The sequence below is a fragment of the Salvelinus sp. IW2-2015 genome, unplaced genomic scaffold (assembly GCF_002910315.2).
Source record: "Salvelinus sp. IW2-2015 unplaced genomic scaffold, ASM291031v2 Un_scaffold923, whole genome shotgun sequence".
Classification (NCBI taxonomy): domain Eukaryota; kingdom Metazoa; phylum Chordata; class Actinopteri; order Salmoniformes; family Salmonidae; genus Salvelinus; species Salvelinus sp. IW2-2015.
Window position 1 is genome coordinate 28561 of NW_019942648.1, and position 25906 is coordinate 54466.

At 43.0% G+C, this 25906-nt stretch overlaps 1 protein-coding gene across 1 annotated transcript in view; it reads left to right on the forward strand.

Moving 5' to 3' along the window:
• Positions 1–24768, forward strand: part of LOC112069163 (cyclin-J-like protein) — a 43642-nt gene extending 18874 nt beyond the window's left edge. Inside the window, exons 4-6 of the mRNA XM_024136460.2 lie at positions 21416–21712; positions 23655–23814; positions 24098–24768. Of these exons, the coding sequence (XP_023992228.1) occupies positions 21520–21712; positions 23655–23814; positions 24098–24635 (891 nt within the window). The 5' untranslated portion in view covers positions 21416–21519 and the 3' untranslated portion in view covers positions 24636–24768. The remainder of the gene's footprint in view (positions 1–21415; positions 21713–23654; positions 23815–24097) is intronic.
• Positions 24769–25906: the final 1138 nt, after the last annotated feature.

Consider the following 25906-nt stretch of genomic DNA (forward strand, 5'->3'; position numbering starts at 1 on the left):
GCCCTCCTTGGTTGGGGACAGATCTTGGTGCTGCTGTAAGCCCTCCTTGGTTGGGGACAGATCTAGGTGCTGCTGTAGGCCCTCCTTGGTTGGGGACAGATCTAGGTGCTGCTGTAAGCCCTCCTTGGTTGGGGACAGACACATCAAACCATCAGCAAACAGACATTTTGACTTCAGGTTCTAGTCGGTTGAGGCCGGGTGCTGTAGACTGTTCTAGTGCCYTCGCCAAATTGTTGATATACATTGTATGTTGAAGAGGGTGGGGCTTAAGCTGCATCCCAGTCTCACCTCACAGCCCTGTGGAAAGAAATGTGTGTGTTGCCAATTTTAACTGCAGACTTGTTTGTTTACATGGATTTTATGTTGTATGTTTGTTCCTCTAACACCACTTTCCATCAATTTGTATGTCAGACCCTCATGATAAATCAACAAAGCATGAGAAGACTTTGCCTTTTTGTTTTGTTTTGTTTGTCAATTATGGTGTGCAGGGTGAATATGTGGTCTGTCGTATGGTACTTTGGTTAAAAAGGCCAATTTTGACTTTTGCTCAGTACAATTGAGGAATTGAACTAGTCTGCTGTTAATGATAGTGCAGAGGATTTTCCCACGGTTGCTGTTGACGCATATCCCACGGTAGTTATTGGGGTCAAATTAGGCTCCACTTTTGTGGATTGGGTTGATCAGTCCTTGGTTCCAAATATTGGGGTAGATGCCAGAGCTAAGGATGATGTTAAGGAGTTTTAGTATAGCCAATTGGAGGTTTGTGGTCTGTATATTTTATCATTTCATTGAGGATGCCATCAACACCASAGGCCTTTTTTGGGTTGGAGGGTTTGTATTTTGTCCTGTAGTTCATTCAATGTAATTGGAGAATCCAGTGTGTTCTGGTTTTTAATAGTTGATTTGTATTTGATCATGTATATATTTTTTGCTGTTTGTTATCGAGCCAAAAAGATTGGAGAAGTGTTTTACCCATACATCTGTTTTAGGAAAGAACTCTTTGGTGTTTGTTTTAGTGTTTTCCAATTGCATTGAGCTGATTTCTGACGTCTTTCTTTTTCTGTAGTGTAGTTATTATTATTATTATTATTTTTTTTTATTTTTTTTTTGGGGGGGGTGGATCATCTTGCGGAAAGAATGTTGCTTCCAATGTAATTGTCTGCATCATTTCCAATCCCCCATATTTTTTGGGGGTAAATATATATATCCATACACGCATGCATACAATATATACATACACATACCTATATAGACATACTACTTTTTTAAAGAATATACCTTTATTATTATTCCCCGCACCCTACCACCGATCCCCCAATTGAGTAAACTAATAAACACTTCTGCTTTTACCTTCAATTTATACATCTTATACCCATCTTACAGACACAGGCCACTTTACAATAGTTCTCTCTTATTGTTGTCTTATTCCTTCCTCTATTTCTGTTTGTCCATCCAATTTTATTTCCACTTGTAACTGTGCTATTTCACAAAAGCTCCGCACCTATACACATTTCACAGATCCCGTATGCCCTACATTGTTTATCTTGTTATTAGTCCCACCCTTCAGTTCCACTCAACCCCTTCCCATCTATCTTCCAACATCATCCATTTCGGATTTTTATTTGCCATATATTTTTCAACTGTGCTGTGAGCTTCACAAAAGGACTTGAAACTTCCTATTCCTCATAGCTTCTATAGATTGTAAATTAAAAATAAAACATTTTTTGCTAAATAATTATTATATTATTATGATGAGACTATTGGCTTTTCAAAATTCCCCAGTATTGCTATCTGTAGCTTTAGTTCTAGGCAAATGTTTGCAATGTCTCAGCCATTCCTGGACCTGTTGAACCAAAAACGAGCTACCATTATGACCAATACCAAAAATAAAATATCTAATGACTCTGGCCTTTCCTTCACAAACAGAATCTGCAGCTGGGAAGATGTATTACCCCATATATATTAAACATTTCATTATTGCAAGGAATTTTGTACAGTAATTTAAATTAAAAATTTCGAAGTTTTAATCCGGCGTTTTGCGTACAATTCATAAAAACCATGTTGCCATGAATGGGAACATCGAAAATCTCTTCCCCAACTATTTGCATTTATTATGCACAGCTGTCAGTTTTTTGGTTCCTTAAATGAAATATGGTATATGTTTTATTTATCACAACTTTTCTTTTAACCTTTATGTTCTTTAATACAGGCCGACTTACAAGTTCCTTTTTTCCCTTCTACTTGGCCTCTTCCATTTTGGTAATGCTGCAATTAATTGGTTGTGTAATTTTGGGTTAAGAGCAAGACATTTCCATATGTCATTGTTAAGCTGCATGTGTGGACATAACTCCACCAGTCCTATTTATACAATCATCACAAAAAATTATAACCTTTTTTAAACATTTCTTCAATAAATTACAGTTTTTTTTTTATAATACTATATTGAATTTAACCACAATATTTGTTTACTATTTGTTCCGTCCTTTCAGGTGGATTAAACTGAAATTGCAACCAACTTTCTAAGGCTTGTTTAAAAAAAAGGATATTTTGAGATTATTTCCTTTTCAAACAACCGAAATTGAGCAGGTGTAATCTGAAACTAAAGGGAAAAAGGCCCTTCTTGAACATAATGAGACATTCGTACCAATTTATAGAGAACCAGTTTGGATTTAAGTATAACTTTTGTATGACTTGACTCTTAGTGAGAGGTCTAATGCTTTAATATTTAAATAATTTCTGCCCTCCGAATTCATATCTTATATAAATAGGCCCTTTTAATTTTATTCTGGCTTGCCGTTCCAAATAAAATGGAATATTTTTCCATGTTATAATTTAAAAAGCAGGTCACTAGGTGTAGGCAAAACCATAAGCAAATAGGTAAACGCTGGATATGACTAAAGAGTTAATCAGGGTATTTTTCCACAAATAGACAGGTATTTTCCTTTCCATGGTAGCAAGATCTTATCTATTTTTGCTAACTTTCTATAAAAAATTTATTGGAGTGAGATCATTTCTTTCTTTTGGGATTTTTATACCGAGTATGATGTCCACATTCTCCGTCAGACCATTTTAATGGTAAACTACATGGCATATATAAAATGTGTATTTTTTAGTGATCCAATACGTAATATGGTACATTTATCATAATTTGGTTTTAATCCAGAAGGATAGCAAAGTATCTAGATCCTCTATGAGGCCGTGGAGAAGACTCTAGTTGTGGTTTTAAAAGAAACATGAATCATCAGCGTACAATGACACCTTAGTTTTTAAGACCACGGATTCTAATCCCTTAATATTAATGTTTAATCTAATTTTAACAGCTAACATTTCTGATGGCAAATAAATAGATATCGATAGTGGACAACCTTGTTTTACTCCTCTAGATAGTTGAAAATTTCTGAATGTAGCCATTATTTACTATTTTACACCTAGGGTTACTTATACATAATTTTAACCCATTTTATAAGAGATTCCCCAAAATTGAAAATTTCTAGGCATTTATAATAAACTCCAGTCGTACTTTATCAAAAGTTTTCAAAATCAGCTATGAAACCAGACCTGGTGTCCCGATATTTTCATAGTGTTCTATTGTTTCCAGTTACTTGCCTTATATTATCTCAATGTATCGTCCATGTAAAAAACCTGTCTGTAGATGAATATATCTGACAACTTTTTTTATTTCTATGCGCCAAGCATTTTGCTAGGATTTTTGCATCACAACACTGAAGTGAAGAGGTCTCCAATTTTTTAATTGGACTGGATCTTTATAATACCACTTGGGTCCTGTTTCAGTAATAACGATATCAGACCTTGTTGCGTGTCTGAAATCTACCAATTTAATAGAGTGGTAAAACAAGCTAATAATGGTCCTTTGAGTTATATCAAAAAAAATTTTGTATTACTTCCACTGGTATGCCATCCAGCCCTGGAGTTTTCCCATCTTTAAAGCCCCAATTGCATCAAAGCAGTTCCTCCTCTGTAATTGGCCTTCAATGAGTCTTTCTGTACAGATGTTAATTTTACATATTAATTAGGAAAAAAATCCATACAATTAGTTTCAGTAGTGGAGATGAGAGGAGCCCTGAAACGAAAACATATTCTTAAAGTACTTTACTTCCTCTTTCAAAATATTTTGGTGATCATGCGTACTCCATCCATTTGTAACAAGTTTTAATAAAAAAAAAATTGGTAGCATTTATATTGGAAGATTGAAAAAAATTTTGGTTGCATTTTTTCCCCATATTCCATCCAGTTCGCTTTATTTTTATATAATATATTACACTGGATCTTTCTTGAATAAGTTCTCCATTTCTTTTTGTTTTTCCTCTAAACTTATTCGTGCCTCTATGGTACCGTTTTATTGCTACTAACTGTACTGTTAGTCCTTCAATATTCCTTTGTTTATATGGACTCTTTTGATCTAAATTGCTTTTGTTAAGATGATACTGAATTGCATGCCTCTAAAGGCACACTTAAAAGTGTCCATACAATAAGGGGATCTGCTGTACCCTATGTTATGTCTGAAAAGTCAGTTATAAGTCTTTGTCTAGTTCTAACAATTTATCATCTAGTAGACTTTGATTAAATTCCATATCTCGCCACGTGGAATTCTGTAAGAGAAATATATATGCCAATTGTGTGATATCGACCGCATTCTATCCCCTATCAACACTTTTTTAAACTTTTGGGCGCCAGAAGAATGGTATAAGAAAGTAGTCAAGACACTAGCTTGATTCAGCCTCCGCCATGTATATCTCACTAAAATCAGGGTATTTAAGTCTCCATATATCCACTAATTCCAATATATCCATGACATTCATTATTTCCTTAAGTGCCTGAGGGTGATAGTTTGTAGTGTGATTTCCTTTTCGGTCTATAGAAGTATTTAAGACGTATTAAAATCTCCCACTATAATAATAGAGTCTAGTGTTGCTTGTAGAGTTGATAAATTCTCATATATATATATTTTCAAGAAGCTTGGATCATCATTATTCGGACCGTATAGGTTAACCAGCCATATTTGTTATTGTCAATAACATATTTAAAATAACCATCTACCTTGAGATCTGTTTGGACAATTTGCACATTTGGATCAAAATTATTGTTAATTAAGACCATCCACCCTTTCTTTTGCCATGGGAGAATATATTTTGCCCCCCCAGTTCTTTTCACACAAACTTCATCTAAAACTGTTGAATGGGTTTCCTGTAACAATAGATATTATAATCCTTCTCTTTTAGCCAGGTAAATACTGATCGTCTTTCTATTATCTGCTAAGCCATTACAATTGTAATGGCATATACTATTTCACCACTTACCATAATGAGACACACCTTTCAGTCTTTTAATCAGAATATATTTTGTAAACGTACTATTAAAAAGTAACATAATGATTGAGTGTTCTATATAGTTGTACCATGATATTTGCATTTCTACTAAGTAAACCTCCAATTGGTCCTACTATTCCACCGCTAAAAGCCTCCTCAACCCGAGTTGGGTTGTCATCCAATGCCCGGCAGACCACCCTCGACCCCCTGTATCCCAAGCCTGAACCGACTGGGATCCATTCTTTGAAAGAGCATACGTGCCATTTTACCGAATTGAAGTAGATCAATTGCCATTGCATTCCATTGCCCTCACTCGATTTGTATATATACTGTGGATCATCCTCTATTGTCCTAACATCTTTACTTCTTCCTTCGCACAGTTGTGGGATACACCACATACACCCACACACACTCAGCCCTTACCCCACACAACCATAAGCTCACTTTCTCAACAATTGCACCATCCAGAGCCCAACTCAGATGGGTCATGATTTACAAATGCACTTGCAGTGCAGCTGCATGAGAAGGCCTGCAAGACCGCACAAAAAATGACAAAAATTGAGAGATTTATTTACCATTGTCACATCCTAGATAATGGAGTCAAATTACACCTTATTCCTGAAACACCCACAATACGGCCACCCGTCATGACCATGTCCCACGCATCCCATGCAGCCGACTTTGATATTGTCCGCCAGGGCCACAATAATATACCCTCTCTGAAAGTCCGAGTGTGACCCCTCCCATGGGTTACTGCAGCTAGTGTTGCCACACGCCACTGCCTGCTGGTGGGGCACCCCACCGGAATCCCACCGGCTAGGTACAAGGTCGTCAAGGTTCTCATTAGCAGCTTTTGAGAATTTCCTTGTATATTATGCTCTCCCTTTAGGGGGCTTTGCTTTGCAGACCAACCTGCCAAGCAGGCTCAGAATCTTGAGGGCAGTGCTGCTCTTGGTCTCTGACCTCATTTTAGCTGCATACAGACCGCTTACAGCGAGCACATAAAACAGTTAGGACTTCTCCTTAGTATCTGGGTCATTCAGGTGGTGTCTAGGGCATAGGGCCATGGACCGTACCATTAAAATAGGAAATAAATAATTAGATATAATTAATAAAAATTAAAATAAATGTAGTTCTCCAAATAGGACAATAAATAAGACGTATAATCATTATAAAAGATATCATCATCTGAACAACTTGAATCCCTCTCATACCCGGCTCACAGCAATACATTGGCTCTGGGATATGCAACCATTTCATTACTCACTCAACTTTCCAAACATAACAAATAAAATAAAAAATAAACACAAACATACCATCCACACACAACTGTGCTTCTGTTTACTTAGTTTATCTTCACTATGTAAAAATAGAGCTTGTGTTCAATTAGTTATTGTGAAGATTATAGAAAAGCTATATATTTTTGTTATATTGTTACAATCAGTAACCGGGCTTGAATTGTGTTTATTTTCCCGTCTATGAGAACTTGTAAATTTTAAAATAACCATGGAGTAGTCTTTGTGTCTCTGAACAACGGTTTTCAATATATAGTTTATCAACGACGAGAGCTACTCGTTTCGCTTTTAATCTATTTTCTTTGAAATTGGATACAGAACTTTGCGCCGTTCTGCAATTTCCTTCGGAAACTGATCATCATGCCAATTTTGGTACCAGCAAGCTTTTACCAGGCTTTTAACCATTATTTTATCTTTTAAATGAAGCAAATTTGGCAACAATGGCGCGTCGTACCTCTGCCCTCTCTGTCCGAAGCGGTGAACCGTTCAAGTTGGATTTGTCGACAACCTCGCGCGGAATCTGAAGCGCTGTAAGGGGAACTCTCTAACTACAGATTCAGAACTTCTCCTTCTTTTTCTGGATACCTGTAAGTACCAAATTCTCTCTCATGGATCTAGTTGTTATGTCCAGTAAGGCTTCTTTCAGAACGGTGTTCTCCTTTTTAATTCCAATCATTTCGGTTTCAATCTTATTGACTATCCTTTTAGCTTGTGCGTTTCCTTCTCCCAATGTCGCAGCTTTTCATCACTCATCTCTAGGCTTGCCTTCAACTCTTTATATCCTTACTAACTAGTTCAAGAATACCCAGTTTGTCATTTATTGATTTTAACAGACGGTTTCGACTTTACCATTCCGGTGGTGAGAATATTAAATCATCAGTGTCTGTAGAAAGATCACGTTTACGTTTGTAATCGGTTCCCCTGTCTTACTCTCCGTCATGTTTGTTTGTTGCCTGCTTTCGTAATATTTGTCGATAAATGTCTCTAGTTTTAGATTTTTTTGTGTTATTGTCCAGATTGAAGGTTATCACTCACCAGATTATGTAGTGCTAATATTTTAGTCTAATTTAGCAGATAATTCGAATATTAGTTTTATCTTGATGCTCTAACATAAATCCCTTCAGCCCGCCATTACCTTACGTTACCTTTACGGAGTGTATTGTTTTAGTGATTCACCCTAGCTCAGGTTTTCTGGCGTCTGTTTGGTTGGATAGTTTTCTCAATTTCTTTATTAGGTTTTTGCTTTCTTCATCGAACCATTTTGTCATTGTTAAWTTCCTTCAGTGTTCTGTTTGAATTTTTTTGTTTTGATAGGGAAGCTGAGAGGTCAAACATACTGTTTAGGTTTTCTACTGCCAAGTTGACACCTTGACTATTACAGTGGAAATTATGTCCAGGAAGTTGTCTAAAGGATTGAATTAGTTGCCTAATTGTTTTTTTGGTAGGTTTCCACACTACTTTCCTTCCATCTATAGAATTTCTTAATATTACTCAGTTCCTTTGGCTTTGATGCCTCATGATTTGAGCATAGCTCTGTTCAAGTAGAGTGGGATTTTGCTGTGATCTGATAGGGGTGTCAGTGGGCTGACTGAATGCTCTGAGAGACTTTGGGTTGAGGTCAGTGATAAAGTAGTCTACAGTACTACTGCCAAGAGATGAGCTATTGGTGTACATACCATAGGAGTCCCCTCGACGCCTACCATTGACTATGTACATAGCCAGCGTGTGACAGAGCTGCAGGAGTTGTTACCTGTTTTTGTTGTCGTAGTTGTGCCTAGGGAGGCATATGGGGGACGGGATGCTGTCACCTCCATGCAGGTGTTTATCCCCCTGTGTGCTGAGCGTGTCAGGTTTTTGTCCAGTTCTGGCATTTAGGTCACCACAGGCCAAATGTAAAATGTTCCTGTTTTGATAAATTTAAGAGTGAGTTATGTCTGCTCTATACCAAATTAGCATACCCCCTGAGTCTCTTCCCTGTTTCACACCTGGCAGTTTGGTGGATGGGACTACCAGCTCTCTCTAACCTAGGGGCCAACCAGTGGGTCCATCTCCTCTATACCATGTTTCTTGTAGGATGACAATGTCTGTATTTCTGACTTCTTTGAAGTACAGGTTCCTGCTCTTTAGGTCAAAGGCAGATGACCTCAGGCCTTGGATATTCCAGGATGAGATGGTGAAGGCTTTGTGTTCCATAAAGTGTCCAATGTTGGTGGTGTGGTTTGGCCTCAGACCAGTAAGTGTGAGCAGAGGGGGTAGGATCCCCTGGGTGTTGGATTCTTTGTTTATCTGTCCTGCTATGATATTGATATTGGTTTATCTTTCTCCGGAGTTTATCCTGCTGAGCTATCTATTTGTTCATGTGAAAGTCCAGCTGAAACTGTTTGGTGTTGCCCTGTACCATTACTGTCTCTGTTGCAGTCTGAGTTTGGCTCTGTGTTCATGATGTCAGAAGTGATATCTTAAATTTAACCTTTATTTAACTAGGCAAGTAAGTGAAGAACAAATTCTTATTTACAATGACTGCCAAACCCTAATCCGGACTGCCCTGGGCCAATTGTGCGCCGCCCTATGGSACTCCCAATCACGGCCGGATGTGATACAGCCTGGATTCGAACCAGGTACTGTAGTGACGCCTCTTGCACTGAGATGCAGTGCCTTAGATCGCTATACAGCACTATTTTTATGTAATCTCATTGTATTATTTGTTCCCTCAATGAGCTCAGCTGGCTGCTCACAGTTAGCTCTGTGCTGTGTATTATTCTGTGTCTCCCATGCTGCTGTCCTGTTACATGGAGCCTAGTAGCAGTAACCACGTAGTATGCTGCTGGTGCATTGGTTGAATGGGTTCAGTGGGTGGGTTTGAATGTTTTGTAGTGGTTGTGTGTGTTGCATTGTGTGTACCGGCTGTGGATGACCTGCAATAGTGTGGCTAACGATTTGTGTTAGAGAGAAGGGGCTTTAAAAAGAGCAACCAATCCACCCCACAGACACTGCGGCAGGCCTGCCTGGAGGCCCGGGGTGGGGAGGGAGAGGGCCACCTGCCATATGCTCCCTGAGTCAGGCCCAAACAAAAGCCCGTCAACAGGAGCCCTGGCCCAGGGTGGGGGAGGGGTGCAGAGACATGAGTGGAGGTTGTGTTTTCGTGTGTGCATTTGTGTGTTTTTGTGACTGACTGCAAGAGAGGTTGATGTGTAGAGGCTTCCGCTTAGTATCTTATCTGACTAGAACTCCATTCCCAGATGTATTTTAGTTTATCAGATAAACCAGACATGAGATCACAACACATCACTGAATCATTAGCCATTATAGTGTTCCTGCTAGGAGTGTTTCAGATGGAGTTATCCTCCACCATAGCCCCACTGCTAGGAGTGTTTCAGATGGAGTTATCCTCCACCATAGCCCCACTGCTAGGAGTGTTTCAGATGGAGTTATCCTCCACCATAGCCCCACTGCTAGGAGTGTTTCAGATGGAGTGATCCTCCACCATAGCCCCACTGCTAGGAGTGTTTCAGATGGAGTTATCCTCCACCATAGCCCCACTGCTAGGAGTGTTTCCTCTATCTCACTCACCTTGTCAGGACCCAGGCAAGCACAACCAGTCCCGAGACTGGGCTGGGGCCCCTAAAGCACCTCTACCCCCCCCCCCCCTTTCACCTCCACCCCTGGGGGGGTTCAGAAACGAGCTGAGCGGTGCTTCAAAGAGATGTCGACCGCCGATGTTAAGCAGGGAGGAAGGGGGGGGTTCCATGTTTGAACTGGACCACTCGATATGTAGATTAACAGGGGGTCCCCCATCTCCTCCCCTCTCTCCCTATACCTCTCTCGGTCTGTCTCTCTGATGCTTGGATTGAATTCTCTTAGAATTACAATCATGTTCTGATAATTAAAGGAATTCTAAGTCAATGGTAAAATTGTTCTGATCTAGGACAGTGATTTCGTCAAATGCTGCTTTATTCCCTACWGAAAAAAAAGTTTTTTAAAGTGTAGGCTAGTTCATTATCAAATTCGATTTGTCACATACGCTGAATAAAATAGGTGTAGAACTTACAGTGAAATGCTTACTTACAAGCCCTTAACCAACAATGCAGTTAATAAAAATAAGTGTTAAAGTATTTGCTAAAATAAACTGAAGTAAAAAAAATTAAATTAAAGAGCAACAATAAAATAACAGTAAAGAGGCTAAATACAGGCGGTACCGGTACAGAGTCAATGTGTGGGGGCACCGGTTAGTCGAGGTAATATGTACATGTAAGTAACTAACTATGCATAGATAATAAACAGAGTAGCAGCAGTGTAAAAATGGGGGTTGGGAGTGGTCAATGCAAATAGTCTGGGTAGCCATTTGATTAGCTGTTCAGGAGTCTTATGGCTTGGGGGTAGAAGCTGTTAATGCTTTTGGACCTTTACTTAGCGCTCCGGGACTGCTTGCCGTGCGGTAGTCGAGAGGGACTTCCTCTGACACCGCCTGGTTTAGATGTCCTGGATGGCAGCAAGATTGGCCCCAGTGATGTACTGGGCCGTACGCACGACCCTCTGTAGTACCTTGCGGTCGGAGGCTGAGCAGTTGCCATACCAGGCGGTGATGCAACCAGTCAGGATGCTCTCGATGGTGCAGCTGTGGAATTTTTTTGAGGATCTGAGGACCCATGCCAAATCTTTTCAGCCTTCTGAGGGGGAATAGGCTTTTCCGTGCCCTCTTCATGACTGTCTTGGTGTGTTTGGACCATTCTAGTTTGTTGTTGATGTGGACACCAAGAAACTTGAAGCTCTCAACCTGCTCCACTACAGCCCTGTCGACGAGTCCTGTCTGTMGTCCACAATCATCTCCTTTGTCTTGATCACGTTGAGGGAGAGGTTGTTATCCTGACACCACACTGCCAGGTCTCTGACCTCCTCCTTATAGGCTGTCTCATCTGTCGGTGATCAGGCCTACCACTGTTGTGTTGTCTGCAAACTTAATGATGGTGTTGGAGTCGTGTTTGGCCATGCAGTCATGGGTGAACAGGGAGTACAGGAGGGGACTGAGCACGCACCCCAGAGGGGCCCCCGTGTTGAGGATCAGTGTGGCAGATGTGTTACCACCTGGGGGTGGCCCGTCAGGAAGTCCAGGATCCAGTTGCAGAGGGATGTGTTCAGTCCCAGGGTCCTTAGCTTAGTGATGAGCTTTGAGGGCATTATGGTGTTGAACACTGAGCCATAGTCAATGAACAGCATTGACTGAATGAACAGCAATATTTTAATGCCGTTGATTAATTATTGAATTACTTTTGTAATTAAACTTTTATTTAACTAGGCAAGTCAATTAACAAATTCTTATTTTCAATGACGGCCTAGGAACAGTGGGTTAACTGCCTTGTTCAGTGGCAGAACGACAGATTTTTACCTTGTCAGCTCGGGGATTCGATCTAGCAACCTTTCGGTTACTGGCCCAATATTCTAACCACTAGGGTTCCTGCTGCCCCAGGAGAATATCGTTCTGGTTCTATAGATGTATTTAGTTTCTTACACAAATACCAGGGTAGGACTGAAACATCATAATGCCATTTAGGTTATTGATTAGTGTTTTGCTTTAGGGGAGGGGGAAGTCTTCCTCGCCCCGAAAGTGTTCCACACCCCTAGGCAGGATACGATGAGACCCCTCCCCAGACGGCAGAGGGCCAAGGATTCTTCCTGGTCACCCAAGCGTTAGGCTCTAGAGGTCAGAGGTCAGAATGGGTCTACATTGTGTGAACCGGTGGTACCTAGAGGACAGACGGACTCACTCATTGGGGTGGCGTTGTGAGGGGGGGGGTTGTGGCGGAGCTGTGGCCAATTTCATCAAAGACGAGCCGGCAAATTTTAAAGGAGTTTAAAGAGAGGAGAGAATTCCTTCAGAGCCGATGACAGAGAGAGACTGACACAGACCGAGAGAGTTATACAGTGCCTTCAAAGTATTCACACCCCTTGACTTTTTCCACATTTTGTTGTTAAAGCCTGATTTTAAATTGCAATTGTTTTTCGCTGGCCTACACGTAATACCCCATAATGTCAAAGTGGAATGTATTTAATTTATTTTTTCACTTGAAATTTTTCTTATTTATTAGAAATCTTTACTAATAAAAAAAATGAAAAGCTGAAATGTCTTGAGTCAATAAGTATTAAACATGGCAAGCCTAAATAAGTTCAGKAGTTAACATTTACTCAATAAGTTGCATGGACTCACCCTGTGTGTAATAGTGTTAGTGTTTTTAATGATTTGAGTGACTACCTCATCTCTGTACCCCACATTTAGTTATCTGTAAGGTCCCTCAGTCGAGCAGTTAATATCAAACACAGATTCAACCACAAAGACCAGGGAGGTTTTCCAATGCCTTCGTGGCTGCATCATGTTATTGGTATGCTTATTTTTATTTATTTATTTATTTCACCTTTATTTAACCAGGTAGGCTAGTTGAGAACAAGTTCTCATTTACAACTGCGACCTGGCCAAGATAAAGCAAAGCAGTTCGACACATATAACAACACAGTTACACATGGAGTAAAACAAACATACAGTAGAAAAATAAGTCTATATACAATGTGAGCAAATGAGGTGAGATAAGGAAGGTGAAGGCAATAAATAGGCCTGGGGGCGAAGTAAATACAATATAGCAATTAAAGCACTGGAATGGTAGATTTGACAGTAGATGAGTGTGCAAAGTAGAAATACTGGGGTGCAAAGGAGCAAAATAAATAAATACAGTAGGGGAAGAGGTAGTTGTTTGGGCTATGTACAGGTGCAGTGATCTGTGAGCTGCTCTGACAGCTGGTGCTTAAAGCTAGTGAGGGAGATAAGTGTTTCCAGTTTCAGAGATTTTTGTAGTTCGTTCCAATCAATGTCAGCAGAGAACTGGAAGGAGAGGTGGCCAAAGGAGTAATTGGCTTTGGGGGTGACAAGTGAGACATACCTGCTGGAACGCGTGCTACGGGTGGGTGCTGCTATGTAAAAATTTACTGGGGAGTTTTTCAGGATATTAAAACAACTGAATGGAGCTAAGCACAGGCGAACTCCTAGAGGAAAACCTGGTTCAGTCTGCCTTCTACCAGACACTGGGAGATGAATTCACCTTTCTGCAAGACAATAACCTGAAACACAAGGCCAAATCTACACTGGAGTTGCTTACAAAGAGGGTGAATGTTCCTGAGTGGCAGAGTTAGATTTCCAAGTAAATTTAAGTAAAAAACTATGGTAGATAGGTGTGGAAAGGTCTTAGAGACCCAGAAAGACTCACACCTTTGGAAGCAATTACAGCTGTTTCTACAAAGTATTCACTCAGGTGTGTGAATACTTACATAAATTAGATATTTCTGTAATTTTGAATCAAATTTAATTTTTTTAATACGTTTTCACTTTGTCATTATGAGGTACTGTATGTAGATGGGTAAGAGGGAAAAAATATATTTATCCATTTTGAATTCTGGCTGTAACGCAACAAAATGTGGAATAAATCAAGGGGTATGAATTATTTTTGAAGGCAGTGAATCTATTAGGCTTGTGAAAGGGGGTTGGTGGATGTTGTAGTTTTGATTTATTGTTACTGTCTCTGGCTGTAGTAGTGTGTTCTTGTTAGATTGAATCAGCTACGTCTAGTTTATAGGCTAGCAGTGCTGAAATAGTATTTCCCCTTCACATGAACTCCTTCAGAAGACTGAGGAGAGGTGATTGTTTTAATGAAGAGTGCAGTGACCGGATGTAGCAGTGTGGTCATTCATAGACATCAATACAGTCCGTCTCTGTGGGTGAGGTAGAGAGGAACACCGTTACGGTCGTCTCCTCTGTGACTTTAGTGAAGACCGTAAGGGTAGTCTCCTTTCCTCTCAGTGGAACATAAGTGATGGCTGCAACAGTAGTTAGTTTTTTTCTTCATCCCTCTAACTCTAGTGAAGAGTATTCTCAGGTTTCTAAACTCCTTCAGCAGTAGTCTAATACCCCCAGCAGGTTCTCAGGTTTCTACACTCCTTCAGCAGTAGTCTAATACCCCCAGCAGGTTCTCAGGTTTCTACACTCCTTCAGCAGTAGTCTAATACCCCCAGCAGGTTCTCTGGTTTCTACACTCCTTTAGCAGTAGTCTAATACCCCCAGCAGGTTCTCAGGTTTCTACACTCCTTCAGCAGTAGTCTAATACCCCCCCAGCAGGTTCTCAGGTTTATAAACTCCTTCAGCAGTAGTCTAATAACCCCCAGCAGGTTCTCAGGTTTCTACACTCCTTCAGCAGTAGTCTAATACCCCCCAGCAGGTTCTCAGGTTTCTACACTCCTTCAGCAGTAGTCTAAACCCCCCCAACCCCAGCAGGTTCTTCAGGTTTCTACACTCCTTCAGCAGTAGTCTAATACCCCCAGCAGGTTCTCAGGTTTCTAAACTCCTTCAGCAGTAGTCTAATACCCCCAGCAGTTCTCATTCTAAACTCCTTCAGCAGTAGTCTAATACCCCCAGCAAGTTCTCAGGTTATACACTCCTTCAGCAGTAGTCTAATACCCCCAGCAGGTTCTCAGGTTTATACAACTCCTTCAGCAGTAGTCTAATACCCCCAGCAGTTCTCTGTTTCTACACTCCTTCAGCAGTAGTCTAATACCCCCCAGCAGGTTCTTCTGGTTATACACTCCTTCAGCAGTAGTCAAACCCCCCCCCCCCCCCCCCCAGCAGTTCTCTGGTTTCTAAACTCCTTCAGCAGTAGTCTAATACCCCCAGCAGGTTCTCAGGTTTCTACACTCCTTCAGCAGTAGTCTAATACCCCCAGCAGGTTCTCAGGTTCTTAAAACTCCTCAGCAGTAGTCTAATACCCCCAGCAGGTTCTCAGGTTATACACTCCTTCAGCAGTAGTCTAATACCCCCCAGCAGGTTCTCAGGTTTATAAACTCCTTCAGCAGTAGTCTAATACCCCCAGCAGGTTCTCAGGTTCTACACTCCTTCAGCAGTAGTCTAATACCCCCCAGCAGGTTCTTCAGGTTCTACACTCCTTCAGCAGTAGTCTAATACCCCCAGCAGGTTCTCTGGTTTCTACACTCCTTTAGCAGTAGTCTAATACCCCCCAGCAGGTTCTCAGTTTCTACACTCCTTCAGCATAGTCTAATACCCCCCAGCAGTTCTCTGGTTTCTAACACTCCTTCAGCAGTAGTCTAATACCCCCCAGCAGGTTCTCTGTTTTATACACTCCTTCAGCAGTAGTCTAACCCCCCCCCCAGCAAGTTCTTTCAGGTTTTCTTACAACTCCTTCAGCAGTAGTCTAATACCCCCAGCAGGTTCTCAGGTTCTAAACTCCTTCAGCAGTAGTCTAATACCCCCACAGGTTCTCAGGTTTATACACTCCTTCAGCAGTAGTCTAATACCCCCCAGCAGGTTCTCAGGTTTATAAAACTCCTTCAGCAGTAGTCTAATACCCCCAGCAGGTTCTTGGTTTCTACACTCCTTCAGCAGTAGTCTAATACCCCCCAGCAGGTTCTCTGGTTTATACACTCCTTCAGCAGTAGTCTAACCCCCCCCCCCCCCCCCCCCCCCCCCCAGCAGTTCTCGGTTTCTAAACTCCTTCAGCAGTAGTCTAATACCCTCCCCCCCCCCAGCAGGTTCTCAGGTTTCTAAACCTCCTTCAGCAGTAGTCTAATACCCCCCAGCAGGTTCTCAGGTTTATACACTCCTTCAGCAGTAGTCTAATACCCCCAGCGGTTCTCAGGTTATACACTCCTTGCAGCAGTAGTCTAATACCCCCCCAGCAGGTTCTCAGTTTCTACACTCCTCCAGCAGTAGTCTAATACCCCCCAGCAGGTTCTCAGGTTTCTACACTCCTCCAGCAGTAGTCTAATACCCCAAGTTCTCAGGTTCTACACTCCTTCAGCATGTCTAATACCCCCAGCAGGTTCTCAGGTTTCTACACTCCTTCAGCAGTAGTCTAACCCCCCCCCCCCCCGACCCCCCCCCAGCAGGTTCTCAGGTTATACACTCCTTCAGCAGTAGTCTAAATACCCCCCAGCAGGTTCTCAGGTTTCTAACCCCCTCCAGCAGCACACCTGGGAAGAGAGAGGACATGCTGCTGTTCGTACCTTTTAACCCCTCTCTGAGTGCGCTCTACTGCCTCATCACACACGTCCACAGGGCCGACTCGCAGCCCTCTGCAAGGCAGTACTCATGAGGGCTGTATCTCTCGATGAGACGGTAAAGGAGAGGAGACCTATAGTTTCAGAAGTGGACAGGCATGCACTTTGCTCATCAAAGGAAGCATTGACTCCAACCGTAAGCTGAGGAATGAACTCATTTATCTCTCACACACCTGCATACAGCTCATAGGTTAGTCACTGTGTTAATCTTGTTGACATGAAACGGGACAGGTTGTGAAAAAAAGCCTGAGTTCTACCTCCTTTCAGAAATGGAGTTTCAGCTTGAATAGGTTTTGTGTATCACTTGTTTTTAATAATAACACGCACAATCAACAGCTAATACAAGTAGTAAACCAAAGAGCCATCATTTAAGATAATGAGAAGACTGACAGCACAATGTCCCGACCAGTCCCCTAACCCCACCAGGATGAAAAGAGGGTTTTGAAGAGATGCTGATGGCTGTTTATGGCTGCGCCTATGGACACTGGAGTCCAGCAGACAGACTAGACTACTAGCCTATACGATGTGATGGTGAATGGGAAAGTGTAGACTGACACTGGGTCTAGGCTGGAGTGGGCTGGCCCTATGCTAAAGCAGCTGGAGTGGGCTGGGCCGGCCCTATGCTAAAGCAGCTCGAGTGGGCTGGCCCTATGCTAAAGCAGCTGGAGTGGGCTGGGCTGGCCCTATGCTAAAGCAGCTGGAGTGGGCTGGGTGGGAGTGGACAGAACAGCAGTTATTGTTTCCTGTTCTGGTTGTGAGACGCCATTACAGCCTATGTGTTAACTGCCTCCTGAGACCTGCTATAGCCTGCTGAGGTGATTGGCTCCTGGCTGGGCGCTCTGTTTCTCCTTTAAAGGGTTAATGGCAGGCTACAGCATCAGCAGTAAAACTCACACTTGAAGAGCCTATATATATCACACACACACACACACACACACACACACACACACTGCTTTGGCTGGCCTTGAGACAAAGGGGAGGAAGGGAGTTAGAGAGGGGGGAAAGAGGGAGAGAATCTGAAGTCATATGTCTACTGTTTGCTGATGAACTGGTGCTTCTGTCCCCAACCAAGGAGGTCCTACAGCAGCACCTAGATCTGTMCCCAACCATAATGGTGTTCCTAAAAAGGTCCAGTTGCCAAGACGACAAATACAAATTCCATCTAGACACTGTTGCCATAGAGCACACAAACTATACATACCTCGGCCTTAACATCAGCGCCACAGGTAACTTCCACAAAGCTGTGAACGAGCTGAGAGACAAGGCAAGAAGGGMCTTCTCTGCCATCAAAAGGAACATAAAATTCAACATACCAATTAGGATATGGCTAAAAATACTTGACTCAGTTATAGAACCCATTGCTCTTTATGGTTGTGAGGTCTGTGGTCCACTCACTAACCAAGAATTCACAAAATGGGACAAACATCAAATTGAGACTTAAAMAACGTAAAACACCAAATAATGCATGCAGAGCAGAATTAGGCCGATCCCTGCTAATTATCAAAATCCAGAAAAGAGCCGTTAAATCTAMAACCACCTAAAAGGAAGCGATTCCCAAACCTTCCATCACCTACAGAGAAATTTACCTGGGGAAGAGTCCCCTAAGCAAGCTGGTCCTGGGGCTCTGTTCACAAACAGACCCCACGGAGCCCCAGGACAGCAACACAATTAGATCCAACCAAATCATGAGAAGACAAAAAGATAATTATTTCCAATGTGTCAAGTAATTAACAAAAAAACARAGCAAACTAGAATGATATTTGTTCCTAAACAGAGTACACAGTGACAGAATACCTGACCACTGTGACTGACCCAAATTTAAATAAAGCTTTGACTATGTACAGACTCAGTGAGTCTTCTGTGAGTGTAATGTTTACTGTACTTTTGTTTATTTAGTTCACTTGCTTTGGCAATGTTAACATGTTTCCTATGCTAATAAATGTAAGGTCTTTAAATAGAATTTAATTGAGAGAGCAGGGAGGGAGTTTGAGAGCGGGGAGGGAGTTTGAGAGCGGGGAGTAAAGAGAGATGGAGGGAGAAAGAGAAGAGGGTGAGAGACCTAGCCAGTTTGATGGCGTAAGAACTAACACTCTTCAAGGTGGATTACACCAAACCTCCCTCCCCTTCAACTCTCCTGTCTGTCTTTGTTGCCGTGATGATAGTGCTGCGGTCAAAGCCAGTGTTGTTTTTGACCAACTGTGATATTTTGATATCCAGAAGGGTGTGTACATTTTTGTCCATAGACTGTTAATCCAAGCTGTTGGGTTTTAGGACTTCTTCAATAATACTCTAGTGGTTACTGTGGCGCGTTCCTTCCAAACACTGGGGAGGGTGACTGTTTGAGCATCTCCTGTGTGGATGTGTTGGTGACCTTGTCCATTCTCTGTTTTGAACAATGTTCCATTGTGTGTCAGTAGTCTATGAATGGGCATTAATCACATTTCCTCAACATACATTTAGTCATACTTCTGTGGAGGGTAGGTTTTCTCTGCCATGAGGATGCCGTGTGCCCCCCCCCCCCCCCCCMCMGGTTTCCTGCTGAAACGGGTTTATCTGAGAACCCAGAGGTTTATTAGGTGTGTTAGGGAAATATGCCAGAGTAACCTGACTCCTCACCCTCCCTCCCCCCTTTTCACTGTGGGGGTGAGAAAGGAAGTGAAGGACTCTTTTTGGATTAAAGGCTAAATCATTGGTGCTCATTGGCCACTCAGACATGAGAGACTGTGGCCTAAGGGCTGTTGCTATGGAGAGTTCAGAGTAGAATGTCTAGAGTGGTAGTGGACACGCTGGTAGTGAAAGGGTAGGTTGCTGCCGGTAGTGAAAGGGTAGGTTGCTGCCGGTAGTGAAAGGGTTCTGGTAAGTAGGTTGGTTCTGGTAGTGGTGATAAGGATATTGCTGTAGTTACTGGCTTCTGGAGGGGATGAGGGATCAGACGGGGGACGGGGGCAGATTAAAGGCTTTATTTTCAAATAAATCAGTATTTTTGTTATTCTACTACAACGCCAAATCAAGTCCCCCACATCCTAAAAAGACTGACAATAATGATGAGATCAAGGAAAACAGGATTATTATTATAAATAAATAAAATCAGACAATTCGAACAGTGTAAACAACACTCAACAAATGATAAATAATACCAGAGGCTGGTCTAACGAGGAAAGTGTGACGCCTTTATTACAGCATAACAAAGATTAACAGCCCAATTTGTGAAATWGTTTATCCGACATGTGGTTGAGTGAGACTTGGTGCTCACAGAATCAGTGTTAATCTATTAATCAAACAGGCAACAGGATCAGGATCTGTCGTATTTCTGGAGATATGGATGATTTAATAAAGTCAGGCACATTTTAACAGTTAGGCTATTGATTCTAGAATTAAGTTGGTTTCTTCAGTTCTCACTTTTCTTAGACAATAGGACAAAGGCTGTTTTCTCATCTCATTCTGCTGCATTGTTCTCAACACCAATATGCTGGTTAACTTTGCTATTATGCACTTCGCAACATGGTCTAGGAAAAAGCACCAATTCAACAGGGCGCTGATGTGTTTTACAAACAAGGACCGCGACCACAATCCAATGCGGGATTAGGTGCATTTGTTATAAAATAATATTTTTTATTAGTGTTGCACCATTGTTCTTATACATATACCATATGTCTTAGACTGATGGACTGTTCCATCCCCACGGCCTCCACAATGGATCAGTCCACTCAGACAGGAGCCAATCAGACAGGTGTCTTGTACATCATGATATTTTTTGTTGCTACTGCTCGACGAAAGAAATATCTGTCGACCAAACAATGGACCAGTCCACTAAAGGGGGTCAGCTAAAAGGCTTTTCTATAGTCTGCCTTCTAACCCCTCTCGCGTCCCTTCTCTCTCTCTCCTCTCTCTCTCTCGCTCGTCTGTCTGTCTGTCTGTCTGTCTGTCTGTCTGTCTGTCTTCTGTTCTGTCTCGTCTGTCTGTCTGTCTGTCTGTCTGTCTGTCTGTCTGCTGTCTGTTTGTCTGCTCTGTCTGTCTATGTCTGTCTTGTCTGTCTGTCTGTCGTCTCTCCGTCTGTCTATGTGTCCTTGTCTGTCTGTACTCTTCGCTTCTCTGTCTCTGTCTGTCTCTTGGTCTGTCTGTTCTGACAGTGCTGTACTCTGCTGTCTCTGTACTGTTGTCTGTCGTGTCGTCTGTCTGTCTGTCTCTTGTCTCGTGTCATTGTCTTCTGTCGACTCACATGCTTGTGCTGTCTGTCTGTCGTTGTCTTTCGTCTTCTTCTCGCGTCTGTCTGTCCGTCTGTCTGTCTGTCTCTCAGTCGTCTCGTCTCTCATGTCGTCTGTCTTGTCTGTCTGCTGTCTGTCTTCTGTCTGTCTGTCTGTCTGTCGTGTCTGTCTTCTTCTGTCTGTCTGTCTGTCTGCTCTTGTCTGTCTGTCTGTCTGCTGTTGCGTGTCTGTCTGTCTGTCTGTCTGCTCTGTCTGTCTGTTCTGATTGTCTGTCTGTCTGTCTGTCCACTGTCTGTCTGTCTGTCTGTGTCTGTCTGTCTTGTCGATCTGTCTGTCTTCGTGCGTCTGTCTTGTCTGTCTGTCTCTGTTTCTGTCCTGTCTGCTCTGTCTGTCGTCTGTCTGTCTGTCTGTCTGTCTGCTGTCTGTCTGTCGTCTGTCTGTCTGTCTGCTGTCTGTCGGTCTTGCTCTCTCTCCCCTGTAGGTAAGTTTGAGAGAGGAGGATCGGGTACCTAAGTTGGAGCAGCTCAACTCCCTGGGCTTCATGTGTTCTCTGAGCCTTTTCTCAACAAGAGAGACCTCATCAAGATGGAGCTGCTGCTGTTGGAGACGTTCAGCTGGAACCTGTGTATGCCTACCCCGGCCCACTTCATAGACTACTACCTCCAGGCCTCGGTGCAGGAGGGAGACCTGTACAACGGCTGGCCTCTCTCCTCCCTCTCCAAGACCAAAACCTTTATGGACAAGTACACACACTACTTCCTGGAGGTGTCACTGCAAGGTGAGGGGTGATGGAGGGAGGGAAGGAAGGAAAATAGAGGGACTTAAGCACAAGAGGCTGCACATATTTCCTGTCACAATTTAATGTAGTGAATCATAATGTTGCTCTAGAGACTAGACCCTTTCTAACGGTCTCTCTGTGTTGCTCTAGAGACTAGACCATTTCTAACAGTCGCTCTGTGTTGCTCTAGAGACTAGACCATTTCTAACAGTCTCTCTGTGTTGCTCTACACCAGTTGTTCCCAACCCTATTTATAGTCCCATACCCCTTCAAACATTCAACTTCCAGCTGCGTTCCCCCTCTATCACCGGGGTCAGTGCACTCTCAAATGTTGTTTTTTGCCATCATTGTAAGCCTGCCACACACAGACTTTACAATACATTTATTAAACATAAGAATAAGTGAGTTGTCGTCACAACCCGGCTCGTGGGAAGTGATAAAGAGCTCTTATAGAACCAGGGCACAAATAATTATATAATAATGAATCATCATTTTGCTCTTTATTTAACCGTCTTACATATAAAACCTTATTTGTTCATTGAAAATKGTGAATATCTCACCACAGGTTAATGAGAAGGGTGTGCTTAAAAGGATGCACATAACTCTGCAATGTTGTATTGGAGAGAGTCTGTCTTAAGTCATTTTCCACACACAGTCTGTGCCTGTATTTAGTTTTCATGCTAGTGAGGGCAGAGAATCCACTCTCGCCTAGGTACGTGGTTGCAAAGGGCATCAGTGTCTTAACAGCACGATTTGCCAAGGCAGGATACTCTGAGCGCAGCCCACTCCATAAATCTGGCAGTGGCTTCTGATTTAAATAACATTTTCACAGAACTGCTTGTTACAATTTCGATGAGGCTCTCTTGTTCAGATATCGGTAAGTGGACTGGAGGCAGGGCATGAAAGGATAACGAATCCAGTTTGTGTCATCCGTTTCGGGAAAGTACCTGCATAATTGCGCACTCAACTTACTCAGGGGCTTCTCTATATCACATTTGACATTGTCCGTAAGCTTGAGTTCATTTGCACACAAAAAATCCTACAATGTTGGAAAGACCTTTTGTTGTCCTTGTTATTGCAGACAGAGAAGAGCTCCAACTTCTTAATCAGCCTCAATTTTGTCCCGCACATTGAATATAGTTGCGGAGAGTCCCTGTAATCCTAGATTCAGATCGTTCAGGCGAGAAAAAACATCACCCAGATTGGCCAGTCGTGTGAGAAACTTGTCATCATGCAAGCGGTAAGTCAAGTSAAAATAATGGTCAGTAAAGAACTTTAAGCTTGTCTCTCAATTTAAAAAAACGTGTCAATACTTTGCCCCTTGATACCCAGCACACTTCTGTATGTTGTAAAAGCGTTACAAGGTCGCTGCCCAWATCATTGCATAGTGCAGAAAATACAAGAGTTCAGGGGCCTTGTTTTAACAAAATTAACCATGTTCACTGTAGTGTCCAAAACRTMTTTCAAGCTGTCAGGCATTCCCTTGGCAGCAAGAGCCTCTCGRTGGATGCTGCAGTGTACCCAAGTGGTGTTGGGAGCAACTGCTTGCACGCGCGTTTTCACTCCGTCATGGCTTTTGCGCCATCAGTACAGATACCAACATGAGCAGCAGCTACGTTTGGCTACATACGGACTGTTAGTGGACTTCCCACGAGAGCGTGACGGTTAATGTGATTGGATGTTAATTATTTGACTAGGCTACCTGTATTTGACATTGTTGTTATTTCGCTGAATACTTAGATAATTTTATTTTTGGAAGTGAAACGAGGCTGCGAGGAGGGGGTGGGGGACCTCACTCAAATGTATAGATCTGTTGGAAAATATAAAAAAATATTTTAATTTTTTACATGTGAATCACATTTTTATTTGGCGTACCCCCGACGGAATTGTGTTTGGGAGTACCTGCTCTATACCATTTCTAACAGTCTCTTTGTTCCTCTAGACCATGCGTTCCTGAGTTTCCGGCCGTCTCAGGTGGCAGCAGCATGCGTAGCGGCGTCTCGTGTCTGTCTCCAGATTTCTCCGAGCTGGACCACGTCTCTACACCTACTGACTGGATACACCTGGGACCACCTCGCACACTGCATCAAACTCATGCTGCTGTAAGGCTCACACAGGACACACATCTGAGACCAATTGAATGCTTGTATGCAGTACCAGTCAAAAGTTTGGACACACCAACTCATTCAAGGGGTTTTCTTTATTTGTAACTATTTTCTACATTGTAGAATAATAGTGAAGACATCAAAACTATGAAATAACACACAGAATTATGTAGTAACAAAGTGTTCAACGAATAAACATTTATTTTATATTTGAGATTCTTCAAAGTAGCCACCCTTTGCCTTGATGACAGCATTGCACACTCTTGTCTCTCTCTTCCAGTGCACATGACAGCGACGTGAAGGAGGCCAACAAACCAAAATCCACCCCTCCGTTGTCTCGATCCGCCTCTCTCCAGTCTCACCCTCCTCTCTCCCACCTCTCCCCGGTCCCAGCCATCCAGAGACCAGCTACCACCTCCTCCACCCCCCAGCAGCTCCTCTTCCAGCCCAGCCCAGTGGGCTTCCCACACCTCTCCCCCTCCCTGTCCCAGCTCCACGCGCTAGCCGACTCCCAGGCTTTGGGGCCTGCTGGAGTCAACATGTCCCAGGACTTCCTCCAGAGCCACAGGATGGGGCTGCTCACCGGTGCCAACACCATGACCTCTACAGCAGGGGCCTTCCCCTCCTATCCTAGCCTGACTTCGGGGCTGCAGCCTGGGGCTCGGGTGGCACCGCTGGCCTTGCAGGGCCCCATCTCCATGCAGGTAGCCTTGGCTGCGGAGCCGAGACACTGCCTCAACATGGCCTACAGCCGGGGGTACCTGGGGGGCGTGGGCCCCCACCACACCTTCACGTCAGCGGGCTGCTTCGACAGATGACGCCAGGAGACGGAGGAGAGGATGAACAGCAAACCGCCCCGAGCCAGGGACAGGGAGCGCTACAATCCTCTCCCATCACTACTTCCTCCTCCTCTCCGCTCCCTGGCAGACCTCCTCTCTCTCCCCATCAGCACCCCGTCCCCCTCCTCGGCCGCCCCCCGCCCTGCGCCCCCCACCCTCAGACAGAGACGGCGAGAAAGACGGCTAAAACACAAGCAAAGGTCAAAGGGCACCGATGACCCCGTAGAGGTCATCACACTGACATGACACCTGATGTCACTGCGACGTCACTGACTGATGTTGAGCGCTGTGTTCCGATCACGTCACAGGAACATGATTCCAAGGCAATAGCATTAACCCACTGTAGAATGGTCACAGTATGTCCCTGGTTAAGAGGCTGTTATCACTGTGAACCAGAGGCTATGCAGCATGATTCCTCCTCAGTGCCTCCTGTGTTTCGACCAGAGTGATGTCTGTCTGTGAATTCAGATGAAGTGCTGCTGGGTCTCTCACTGTAATCCAAAAATATCAACTCAACTGAAGAYGAGAAATAGGCCAGTAAAGTCTTGAGCTGCTGACTTGGGAACAGTGGTATGACTTGTAATAAGCAGACATACCAGTGAGTTGAAGATGCTATGTCAGTGTGTGTGTGTGTATATATAGGCTTTATATCACTCTTATGCCAGTGAATAAAGGGATTATGTCACTAAGTGCTACAGGGGCCCTCTGAGAATTCCTACCCATAATCCTCAATGGATGGATGAGGAGGGGAGGCCAGAGTTCATTGTTCTGTCACAGCAGAGGAAATCCACAGTTAACATACCTGTGATGTTTTGGTTCTCTTCCCATCCTCCTTCCTGTTGAGTGAGAGAGAATATTAATGTAGCATTCTAATTCTATGCTTGGAACTTTGATGTGTACATAATGACATGCTGCTGCCTTCTATATGAACTGATGGTTCTGTGTGAGTTGAAGACTTATTTTCATGAACCACAGCGTATATCAGGGACTTGATGTAACAGATTACTTGAATACGATGCCATTGAAACGTGACGTAACTTTTTAATTTAAATTKACAAATTTGTTTGTTGCTTTATTTTGTATTCCTTGGTTTTGGTTTTTTATATCCTGGCGTGAAACACATTTATTTTTTATGTTTTTATTTATAAAAATGTTAAAATGCCATTGTATAGCAACTGAATATTCAGGCTCAGGTTGTTAGGCTGAGGATATCCAATCAGCCGTCTCCTTATTGAGGAGGTTACCCAATC